The sequence below is a fragment of the Lipophrys pholis genome, assembly GCF_963383615.2.
Source record: "Lipophrys pholis genome assembly, chromosome: 12".
NCBI lineage: Eukaryota > Metazoa > Chordata > Actinopteri > Blenniiformes > Blenniidae > Lipophrys > Lipophrys pholis.
In genome coordinates, this window is record NC_137641.1 from 18,781,887 (window position 1) to 18,794,511 (window position 12,625).

The 12,625-nt window shown below is 39.7% G+C and overlaps 1 protein-coding gene across 2 annotated transcripts; it reads left to right on the forward strand.

Annotated features, from left to right (window-relative positions):
• The first annotated feature begins 3,119 nt into the window (after positions 1 to 3,119).
• On the forward strand, positions 3,120 to 11,563 carry adora2ab (adenosine A2a receptor b). 2 transcript variants are annotated; one of them, XM_080476951.1, is made up of 6 exons: positions 3,120 to 3,322; positions 5,722 to 5,868; positions 5,967 to 6,273; positions 6,618 to 6,749; positions 9,696 to 9,799; positions 10,138 to 11,563. In XM_080476951.1, the coding sequence occupies exons 3-6, from the start codon at positions 6,074 to 6,076 to the stop codon at positions 11,091 to 11,093; spliced, it is 1,392 nt and encodes a 463-aa protein (XP_080333077.1). In that variant the 5' UTR covers positions 3,120 to 3,322; positions 5,722 to 5,868; positions 5,967 to 6,073; the 3' UTR covers positions 11,094 to 11,563. The 2 variants fall into 2 exon arrangements, with proteins under 2 accessions (XP_080333077.1, XP_080333078.1); XM_080476952.1 differs by lacking the exon at positions 6,618 to 6,749.
• The last annotated feature ends 1,062 nt before the right edge of the window (positions 11,564 to 12,625 follow it).

A 12,625-nucleotide genomic window follows, 5' to 3' on the forward strand; every position in this document is an offset into this window, starting at 1 on the left:
ACAGCATTCAAACAAAAGACATATATTTCCTCAAAATTATGACACTTGCCTGCAAAAAGGCAATTACCAGGAACTGGTTGAAAAGTGCTCCCCCGAATCCAGATCAATGGCAGGCCATTGTACAAGAGATCCACTCCATGGAAAAACTGACTCGTTCTCTGAGGACTAAAGCTGGGATCCATACAAAACTCACATGTCAAAAGATGGACTGAATTCAGCAGATAAGGGATCAGACCAAAAACACTGAGAAATAATTATTTATCCCCCCTTTTCTTTGTTCGGAGTGCTTTCTGTTGTTGTTTGTTTGTTTGTTTGTTTGGCTTAATTTTGTTTCTTTTTTTTTGGGGGGGGGGGGGGGGGGGTGTTGTTTGAGCTGCTTTCTATGTTCTTGTATCACTTAAGCAAAAAGAATATATAAAGAGTATAAAAATGTATTTGAAAAATTGTGCTAAGATCCAGTATTTAAATCAACATAAAATCTTGAAATGTCCCAATATCCTGCAGGTAAAAACTTTCTGTCTGAACAGCCTCAAAGTCCTGAGGTCCCTACGCAAGTAGACGTCAACATTACCTAATGACAAGTATCCGCCAGTGTTTTAAACTTAAACTAAAACAAAGCTGAATTAAACAAATCAGATGGGAAACGTTTTTTTCCCCAAAGAAGCAATCTTAAGCAAGGTAAGTGGACCTTGTATGGAATTTGGGAAATTCTTGTCAATTAAGAAAATCTGCCATTTTTATGCATTTTTTTTTTTTGTTAATGCAGTACATTTTAGGTGTTTATAAGATGTTTCATTTGGCACACAGAAGGTTGACTAATCCTCCGTACATCATCAGCTATAGCTGTAACTTGTCCCACCATTACATGTTTTTGACAACAGATTTGCATTACATGTGTGATATAGCTTCAGCTGCCATGACCTAATGACTGAGAGCACAGTAGTTATTCATATTGTTGATCAAAATCCTCCACATGAGCGGGAAAAAAACTGGAGCAGAATCTATCCGTTGTGTTTTAGCTTCAACTCGCAAACAAGTTTGCTTCTTTACATATGGAGCCACATCGTGGTGTAGCGCTGGACACCTTTTCTTCACCAGAACATCTCCACTTCAGTTTTGTCTCGCTCAGGTGTCCTGTCCATCTCCATACATATGCAGCTGTAAATTGTAAAATATACCTATTCCTCTAAAATTACATTTTCCTTTTCATGAATCGCCTCTTTTACATGTCATTAGAGACTCACTGAAAAGGCGTCAATCGCATTGGATGTGTTGCTTTGGCCTTTTCTTTATAGATTACTAAAACAATCCAACTGAGGAGAATGAAGAAGCAGAACATGGAAAATTAGAGAATATCAAGCAAGCTTGTTTTTAAAGCACTGTTTATTAGCGCTAAGATATCTGTGTTGTGGTCACAAATAGCTATAATAAAATGATAAAGTGGCACCAGCCCGAGGTGCTTTGGCTTTAAAACAAATACAGGGATGTACAATGTATAATAATAATTACATGTTTTCACGCAAATGACGCCAAATAGATAAGGAGAATCCAAACTTGTGCAGGTAATTTGCAATACAAATATCACCAAATGTCATTATTAGATAACAATCTTTAAGGTGGCCAGATAAATTTACATTAATTATGGCTGGTAAATGTAGAAGAAACTGTCGGTGGGTTGAATTTTGTGCCGAAAACTTTGCATTAAACAAATGCACGAGGACACAGTGAACCAAATAAAGGGAAACTGTAAAGAGTGTGCTGCTTGTGGGTGGGATATAAATACACTTCTGAAAAATAAACCTTACTCATTCAAACATCAGTGTAAGTTATTGAGGATAAATTGTATCATCATGGATATCTGAAAGCAGTTTGAGAGAAAATTCTAATAAAGAGATGCCAGTTCATGAGTTCCACGTACCCAGCATAAAACGAAAGCTAATGCAGCTGCAAGCTGCTTTGGTGTGTCTGTCATTGCTGGTCAATATATATGTATATCAGTACTCTGTTTGTTCGGGGTTCTATTATGAAGTGTTCATAATGGAGTGTTGCTTCCCTGATCTCTCCACTGCCCCTTTTTTGTCTTTTTTGTCCATCCATCTTCTTTGTCCATTGCAGGACTGCATGGCACTGGAGCATCAAGCCCCATTTGTGAGGACAGGGTACCCCATCCATATTCTATCCTGCTTATCCAGTTCAGGGTCTCGACGAGCTGGAGCCGATTCCAGGCTACTCCAGGTACACCCTGGGAAGGTCGCCATTCTGTCACAGGGCAAACACATATAAACAGACAAACAATTCTCACCTCGGGGTAATTTAACATCACCAATTGTCTTTTTTTTTGGACTGTGGGAGGAAGCCGGAGTACCCGGAGAACATGTAAACTCCTCACAGAGAAACTTGAGCCCACGACCTTCTTGCTGTGAGGCGAGAGTGCTAACCACTGGAGCCCACATCTGCACCACCACAGGGCAATGGCACAGAGACAGACAGCCACACACTCACAGGCACACCTCGGGCCAATTTAAGGTCACCAACCAACCTCACATGCATGTTTTTATTTTTTTTTTAGCTCTGGGAGGAAACCATGAGTACCCAGCAGAAAGCCACACTTACATTAGGAGAGCATGCAAACTGCGCCTTATTTGTTTAGTTAATGTTTACATGTGCAATCGTGTTTTTTTAAATTGTTTTTCCATTTGGGGAGAGTGACATGTTGAAATTAAACTTTTTAGTTAATTTTCTGTGACATTTTGAACATCTCCTTTATGTTTGTTCGTTCTGGTGTAAAGACCTGATCACTTGACTTTCACCATGCCTATGCACAGCCCTGGAAATAATCCAAACCAAATATATACCATGTTAACACCCTGAGGTTAATGGTCCCACAAAGTGACGGTATTAACAGACGTATAAAACAAGCACCATGAGTAACACACGGAAAGACACACACACACACACACACACACACACACACACACACACACACACACACACACACACACACACACACACACACACACACACACACACACACACACACACATAGAGTGGGGACCCTCCTCTACTCTGCGGCCGCGCCGCTTCCTGCTGCGCTGAGCGCTGTGCGCTGAGCGCTGCGCGCACATCCAAACTGCTGCCGAGGAGCCGACAACCACGAGTAGCGCTCCACACTCAGGAAGCTTTACACCTCGTTTGCTTTGATATTACTTTTTTAATCGAATCCTCGCTTCCTGTGGTTTTGTTTTATTCGCTTTTATTTCAGAGTGATAATGGAAGCACATGGACTATATGGGAAGAACGTTTTTACTCTTACGTGAATAAGGTAAGAATACACTGAATCATTTAGTTTTTGTCACTGTGGATCTGTTTTAAAGACATTGGTTTCTTAGTGAAATTAAACATATTTCATCAAAATTATGTAATTTGGGGCTATTTCACTACTTCGAGTTTTATAGGAATGCCGATTTTGTGTATCACTGGATGACGCAAACATGCTCTTGGTTGTCTTGTAGCTTAGGTTGACTTTTCCCAAAACAATTAAAAAGTAATGTTTCACAAATAAGCTTTCAGGAGCTTATAGTTATAGAAGTGTGTGTGTTGGTGTGGTAAATAATAAGCACTGGTTCAGAGCTCAAGTCAGTTTCCATTAAACACATGTTAAGATGTGATTGTCTTTGTTCAAACTATCAGGAGTTCCCAATTTAATGACGGGACCGGCCTCATTAGTTAGACACACAGTGCCCGTGCCAAAAGCAATAGAAAGCTTTTCATTCACTGAGCTCTCTTTCTTTTTGTTGTTTTTCTTTGACTTTATTGGAGCCGATCCTGGACATTGATTGACAGGGCAGTGACAGATCCTCTCCAGCAGGATGTGCCTCTCCTTATCACTTCCTTCAGGGCTGCTATAGCCATGTGGTATACGGGCATAGGCATGGTAATATGACGAGGGTTAGGAAACCTCATCATGTAATAAAGAAGTTCAATTTGAAGACGTTTTTTTCATTCCAAGTCCTACACAAGCTGTTCTCCAGCCGGAGTTTTACAAACTTACCAGATAAGTAGTGTTTTCAAATCCCTTTGAGAAAGTTTAAATGACACAGTACTGGAGGACTTTGGTCCATTGTACTGCCAATAGGGATTATTGCCAGCATGCTTGGCTAACAGAAAAATTACTAACATTTTATGAAATATGTGGAAGGCTGAAATCTAAGTAACTTCCTATTTAGCTGAATTTCTTTACACATTCACACAAAAGTATTTTAACAAACTGCTAATTTCTTACAATATTTTTTCCTGACATTAATCCGTTCAGTTCAATTCAGTTGTATTTGTATAGCACTGATTACTTCAAAGCCATGGCATGGACATCCATCCATCCATCTTTTATACTACTTCCTTCATTAGGATCAGAGGCCAGTGTCAGAGCAATTGCTGCCTGTAATTTACCTCTGGCTGTGAATGTGAGTGTTTCTATCTGACAGTGTTATTGTGTTTGTCCTGTGATGGACGAGTGACTTTTCCAGGGAATTCCCTGCACATTGCAAGCTGGGATCTACTTAAGTGCCTTGCAATCTTTAAGTGTCAAAGAAGATGGACGGAGGAATAAATGCATTGAGAGAGAAGGAATGAAGAAAAAAAAAAATAAAGCTCTGTCCTAATCAAATTTGATAACCCAAATACATTAAAACATTTAACTACAGTCTAAACAATGAATTTAATGAGAAATCCATAGTTAGATATGACTCCTAGCTTAATTATGTAGTATGTCATCAACTTGTTGGGGCACAAGCCACATGGAGCAAGTTTAATCATTTTTAATGAGTATTGTATATCTAAAATTCAATTTCTTGGACAAGTCTGCTTTTAAAACAAAGGTTTATATATGAAAACTGGGTCAGTGATGAGCATTTGTACCACTTTAAATGATTGGATTGGAGATTTCCCATCAGCTCTTTTACACTGATGTAAAGCACACACACAAAAGTCAATAAATATCCCTTTATTACTCATTGATTTGTGCGTAATGCATCAAATCTTGTTTAACTTAACCTAAAGTCGTACATGGTTTAAAGACCGTGGCAGGATTGAGGTCATATTCACTCGTCGTTGCTTCCGCTGATATCAACTTGTACGTATATGTCCACAACAACTTCACGTTTGTTCTAGTTCAACAATTCGGCTGGAGTAAAAATAAACATCATGTACCATTCAGACTGGAGTATCTTGCTGCCTGTTTGCTCTGTGCCACTCCCCTGAGGTATTTTACCTGACTAAAATCAGTAACCTGGCCTACGTTTCAGAAACTTGATTTCTGAGGGTTATTTAAGGTGATATATGATCTCCTCATCCACTTACATTACAGAGGAATTCAGAAAAATATCCTGTAAGACCACAACAGAGATAAATTAGACTAAGTGTTCCAGCGATAGTACCATTGTGGTCAAATTTATGGAGGGTTTACTTTGTGCAATTATCATTGATTTTGTCGGAAAGCACGTCACTGACGGGAATGATTAGTGTGCAGGGCTTTTGGGAAACTTTTCCTGAAATAAAAGAACCATTGTTGGACTGTCTGCGCTGGCCCTGCAAGGTAAACAAACTGCCCCTTGTCTTCCAGAGATAGATGGCTTTCCTGACCTGGTTGTATATGCAAGTGGTCACCTGCAATCTGTTTATACAGGCTAAAACCACTGAGACTCTGTTTTCTCTCTCTCTCTCCAGACCACTGAGTTTGGCAGCCATCGGGCAAACGTCCCAGATGCTCCATCCTCAATATTCTACCGCCGTCCGCGACAAAGTTTACTGAACTGAACACAAAACAGGCAAAGAGGAAGTGAAACACTGACATAGTGGCGATGACAGTAACAGGTACAAGTGTAGTCAGACATCACTCTTGTGGTGGGAACTTCCTGTCTTGGCTGTCCTCCTGTGAAGCGATCACATTTGTATTTTTTTTTTTTTTTTAGGTCGCACCATGCAGTTTGGCAGGCAAGTACTTTGCCTGAAAACATGTCAAGCAGCTGAGTGTGTGGGATGAAAACACAAAGAAAGCCCCAAAGAGGAAAAAACAACCATGCTGGAGGTTTACCAGCTGGTCTACGTTGTCCTGGAGGTGGTGATTGCTTGCCTGGCCGTGGCTGGAAACATCCTGGTCTGCTGGTCTGTCAGTGTCAATTCCAACCTGCAGAACATCACCAACTTCTTCGTGGTGTCACTGGCTGTCGCTGATATTGCTGTCGGGCTGCTGGCAATTCCCTTTGCTATCACTATTAGGTATCTGTTTGTTTTGCTATTTGCTATGAGAACGTATCTGGACTGAGTTTGATGAAAGTTGAATTAGCGGGTCCCCAAATGTTCAACAATGCAATATCTACGTAATAATTCTTAGTTTGAATGTTGTACTTTCTAATATATTTTAAAAGACTCCATTGTTTACAGCATTTGTGATCCATAGACAAAAAAGTAGTAAAAGTATTCATTATGATAATTACTTCTTCCATTTTGTTATCTATGACCTTTTTTATATATAACCAAATAGACAATATATGACACAGAATAATGTTGATTTGCTAAGCTTTCATCTGCTTTGTTTAATCTTTGGTGGTTTTGTTTTTCAGCTTTGGGTTTTGTGCAAACTTCTACGGCTGCTTGTTCATCGCTTGCTTCGTCCTTGTACTAACTCAGAGCTCCATCTTCAGTCTGCTGGCTATCGCTGTGGATCGCTACATAGCCATCAACAACCCACTCAGGTCAGACAGAAAAAGGCCATTCAATGTCACATTTTTCTATTTAAACCTTTGTGACTGTATAAACAACTGCCGTTGTGTCAAATTTTGAAAGTTAGCAATTATAGATTAGTTCTTTTTAGTTTGAATGAAATGTATTTATTTTACTGGTTACTGCAATTTGGCACTAATTGGTTCTATGTTCAATCAAGTAACTTTGGTTTAAAGGCATTTTCAAATCTGAAGATCAGTGTGGGTCAGTCTAATGTGGAATGATTTGCTCTATTTTCAGTCAGTTGAGGTATCAAATTGCATTTTATTTCATTTTAAGTGACACCATTGCATTAGTGGGTATCACCTCTTCTTCAAGCTTTACATCTTTCATCTTCCAGTAAACAGGATTTTGGTGAAAGAGAACCAGAGTGTTAAACGGATGACAAACACACGAGGCAAAGCAAGCATTTATTTTTAATGGGTAATTAGTCAAATCAGTCCATCCATTTTTAACAATGTTGGTTATCAAAGTGTAGGGCGGGGCAGCAAAGAGCTTAAATGGGCACTTAGCAGGATGAGAGGTTTGGAGGTCTACAGGAGGCATTGTTCCACAAAGATGTTTTGAATTGAATTTTTGAGCAGAAATGATGGTGGGGGGAAAAAACAACAACATAATGAGGGCATAGTTAATTCAAGTGTAATGGAGATTGATTAAAATGCTTAGATAAATAATAAAAGTAACAGTTTTGACATTTGCTGACGATTTAAAAATACCATCCATATATTTTACATTGAAAGCATCAAATAATGAGCACCAGAATATGCTTTTACAAACAATAAAAATGAGCTATATAAGGAAGACTCATCCTTCCAGACTTTGGAAACTTTTCTGCAACCCTTTAATACAGACCAGAGTGGTGGGAAGGACCCATCACAGGTCTAAAGGCTGCACCTTCCAGGTGTTGGATTGTTGTAGAGAAGGGAGAACATGCAAACTCCACACACACAAAAAAACCTGGTTGACAATCAGTGTCATTAATGGTTCTTCACTGTCTAATGTTGACAAATTATTTCATAAAGTTTGATAAAGACACTGTGAATTTCTACAGGAAATTAATTTTCCTTATTTATTGGACATGAACGGCTTGTAATGGAAATGGTGTATTGCTTTTGCCACTTTTTAATTGTAATTTCATAAAAGTTAGTACCTTCATGGCTTGAAGCTCAAACTCTGTCCACAGCAGAGGTTTGTTTACACGTGTGTAACTAACCCCACTGTTGTTTGCTGCATTTTTTCTCCTGCCATTCGAGGATTTGTCATCATGTAAGCCATAGCAGGTGATGCATTTGCATAAGCTGTTGCGTAACAGTTTCAGTGAGAGTTTGTGTGCTCGCCCTGGTGCCACAACCCTGGCGCCAGAGCCCGGTGAGCTAATAATTCATCAGAATTTTGGGAAGCTTTAAATAGCATGCAGGCTGCCAACCTGTCCGTGCAACATCTCAGCCAAAAGCACGGGGACTGATTCAAGTCAGTGTTGGTGAGCTAATGTTTATAAGAGGTTCAAACAGGTTTTCTTTTAATTTTTTTTGAAAAGTTGTTCATTCACTGCGACATCACACTCACATACATTACTCTGAGGCAGTTCTGAGTTCACAGAGTTTATTCTTAGTGAGAAAGCTAAGTTCACTACACAGGTGAACAATAGTACAAGGAAAGGGCCAGAATGCACGACAAAGAAATGAGCTGGCGTGGCAAGCACTGAACACAACTAACGTACTGCATATTCACGCAGAAGGAATATGGCGTAGGACATGGAGATGATGAGAATCAGGGAGTCAGGAACGGCGGATGAACAGACGGCGGGGCAAGACCTTGACTGACACCAGAATTAGCAAACAGAACGCAAGAAGTCAGAACATGAAACATGAACTCGACTCGACAGGCAACACCTGATAAAAAGAGACACAACATGAACAGACAGGGAAGAATAAAATTATTCCAGGGCAGGAATCAGACTAACATGAACGGAATCAAATGTTAATATTCAATAAGATATAAACAAGTGTGAAACTTGATAAAGAGATAAAGAGATGACCACAACATAGAGCACACATCAGACAGAATGGATGAACCGCATAGATGCTGAAACCCTGCGGTATAACGGCATGACGCATTCAACCGTTAAAAAACTAATGATTTTAACAGACACTATGACGAGACCAAACAAGAACAAATTTAAAATTGTTCTTGAAATGACCTGATGAGGGGAGTATTTGCTTATATGTACAATTCCCAGCAATTAAAATATAATATTGTAAATAAGTAAAATTTGAGCACATTTACCTTTGGTGATTGCAATTATAACTATTAACCAGACCCAAGCATGATATTTGTGGATCTGTATTTTATTTTATTTTTTCATTTTCTTCTATAATCATAATCATGAGTAACAAACTCAGAGTTAACATCAGGTTAGTGTGTCAGCAGTTTTCTACACAGTCATAGTGCAGCTTACAGAGCTGTTGAGACTCACACAGCAAGATGTTGTCTTGTGTTGTCTTTGAACACTGTGAAAAACAACAATACAAAAATAACTGTGTGTACATGTGCGTGCGTGTGCGCGCTGGCTGATAAACTACTGCTTCAGAAATGTTTGTTCTTTCAACACATCTTTAAAAAAAATCAATTTGATTTCACTTTGGAGAAACATAATATGCGCAGTGTTTTTCAAAACAAACTGCCTAATGAGAAATGTTTACCACATAAGTAGGTGAGTAGATCACAGTTAGTGTATTGGAAAGACACTTTGCTTTTTTCTCCATTTATCAAAAATGTCTTCATGCTTCAATTCACAACTCTCTTCTGCTCATTTAAAATGCCAAATATTGACTTTGCCTCTGAGGGATCTCTCACAAACAGATTAGATAAAGCACCCAGCCCCATAATGTATTGTTGTGGTCTGTTTAACCCTCCAGGTACAACAGTCTGGTGACGGGGCAGAGGGCAAAGGGTTTCATCACATTATGTTGGGTACTCTCAGTTGTGATTGGCCTGACACCGTTGATGGGCTGGCACAAAGGTGAGTGTATCTCCTACGACATCCATAGAGTTGTGCAGAGGTGGTTTTGGTTCATGTTGATTTTCAAATTCAGAAACGGGTATCCACCTTATCGGATGGTAACTATCTCCATTTTTTTTCAGATGTCAGCCTCCTCTAAAATGCTTCTTTTGAAATTGTCTAGATTTTTGTCTTAATGATTACTTCACGAGACTGCTAAAATATATTAGAGAAATGCCTATTACCTACAAAAATGACATTGTAATGTTGCGCTCCAAAATATTCTCTTTTTTAACTAATATTTGTTTAAAATTCTGATCCCAAACTGATAATAATTCCACTTTGCTCCTGCCGTGCAGGTTTTAACTCCTCCTCCACCGAGAGCACCGACAACCTACCAAACTGTCCAGAAGGCAAGACCCACTGCTTGTTTGAGGGGGTAGTTACCATGAACTACATGATCTACTTCAACTTCTTTGGCTGTGTGATGTTGCCCCTGGTGGCTATGCTGGGCATCTACAGTCATATTTTCTGTGCTGCAAGGAGGCAGCTCAGACTTATGAGCGTGAAAGTTGCACACGCACCTGCCGCTGGAGAGAAAACGCTGTCCTCAGGCTCATGTCGCTCAACCCTGCAGAAGGAAGTGCACGCTGCAAAATCACTGGCTATCATTGTGGGTTTGTTTGCCTTCTGTTGGCTCCCTCTCCACATCATTAATTCTGTCAACTACCTTTGTGTGAACTGCAAGCGGCCACATATCTGGGTGATGAACATTGCCATTATCCTCTCCCATGCAAACTCTGTGGTGAACCCTTTCATCTATGCATACCGCATTCGGGAGTTCAGACAGACCTTTCGGAAAATCCTGTACCAGCACATTCTGGGAAAACGGGATAGGCAAAGGCGTAGGGTTGGGGTTGGGAGTACTGATGGTACAGGTCCTGGGAGCGGCAGTGTCATGCGGACCTCATCCCATGTCAGTAAAGAGGGGTCATCATGTGGCACAGTGGTGAATAGTTATGTCCTGGATCCCAGACTCGATGTACCTACATCCCAGGACAATCATGAACTCTACTGCCAGTGGACATCAAAGTCAGAGGCTGTGCCCAGTAGCTACGTACCCAATGGTCACCCACCAAAGACTGCACAGCAGCTGTGCATTGTGGGACTTTCTGCTCAGTGTGCAGAGGAGCCAGCCGCAGATGTTTCGGAGGTGAAAAGCAGAGAAAGCTGCATTGGCTTTGTGAATGTTCGGGCTTTCTCGTTGCACCAGACCAACTGTTCCAACTCAACAATGTTTCCAGAAGTCTCATGATATGAATGTGAAAGTGTTTTGAATATTGTTGAATATTGTTCTCATTGTAACAACATATTCAGTATGAGCAGAGCGACTAGAGAACAAATTCTTTCTTTTTTTGTCCCGGTAGTAGTTTAATCTGCCTCGTTACTTTATTCTCATGTAACAACTTTTGGCCTGGTTTGCATGCACAAATGCACTACACAGAAAGAATGTAGGTATTTGATACGAGCTGATTCTTACATTTTGTTGAGCTTACAAACATCTTTTTTTTTTTTTTTTTTACTAATTTAAACATGTGCTTCTTCATGTTGTAAGTGTTGGGAAAATGCTTTTTCTATCATTTGTACTGCTTATTGTAGTGTATTTGAAGAAACATTTACAATTGTAAATTGAATCTCCGTTTATATTGGTGCATCAGGCCATAGTTTCTGATCATCAGATGTATTGGTCTCATCCACTGGTGAATTAAAATTCTTAAATGTTTCAAAGTCATGTTTTTTTTATTGCAAATTTGAATGACAAAAGTATTAACAACCATGATTGTAGAGTTGATCTGGCTGTAGATGAAGCATTTATACATTGGGAAGAAGAAATTGAAGCTATTCTACTAAAAGCTGAAACCATTGTCAATTAGCAAAACGTGTAACAACTTTGAGGACAACAATGACGGAAAGCATCCTGTGTAAAGACCCATTAAAATGTAATTTCTTAAAGTGCCGGATAGCTGCAGAATACCTGATATAGGCTTGATGAGTGGTTTGATAAGTGCCAGGCAACAGGTTTCTGTTTCTAGTCCATCAACAGTGTGACTCAGGAACCCAAATGCAACGATCTGCATACGCCGGTTACCAACCATCCAAAACAAAGAGCTTGTTTGAGCCACTCAAATACCATGGCAGTAATGTTGTGACTTCCGGAGTTCGGCTTACACGCATAAACAGCATAAAACACACGCACATGTAAAGTGCACACACGCGGCCACAGACTGCAGCATGAGGTGTTATCAGACTGGCCTGGCTGTTGACGCCAGTCAATGAGGCTAATGCAATGGAAATCAAATGATGTTTCATTTGATGGTGTCTTTTATTATCCCGTAATGCTTTCTCTTTCCTCATTTAAAAGCCTTCCCCTTAAGGGAGGGACGCGCATTAAGCATTTTTTTATGAGCATGGAAGTAATCTGAGACTCTTGTCTCCAGGTGTAAACATACATGGGTATGTTTCTCTACAACCTGGTCTCACAGCAGTTCGTGGTTTGAGATATACTAGCAATTGTTTTTCTGTTTTACCACCCATTTTTTTCTTTTTTTAATCCATTTGTTTTCTTTTTTTCCTTTTCCCTGTTTGCATTTACCCCCCCCCCCCCCCCCCCCCCGCCACCATTTTTATCCTTTTTCTTTTGTTTTGTTTCCTTTTTATCTTTTTGGAACTTTTCTTTTCCTGAAAAAAAAAAAAGCTGTGCTAGCAACTTTGATCATTTTAATTTCACCGTTCTTTATGTATGATTTTTGTTGTTGTAATTTTACCTATTTTTTTCTGTTTTTAGCA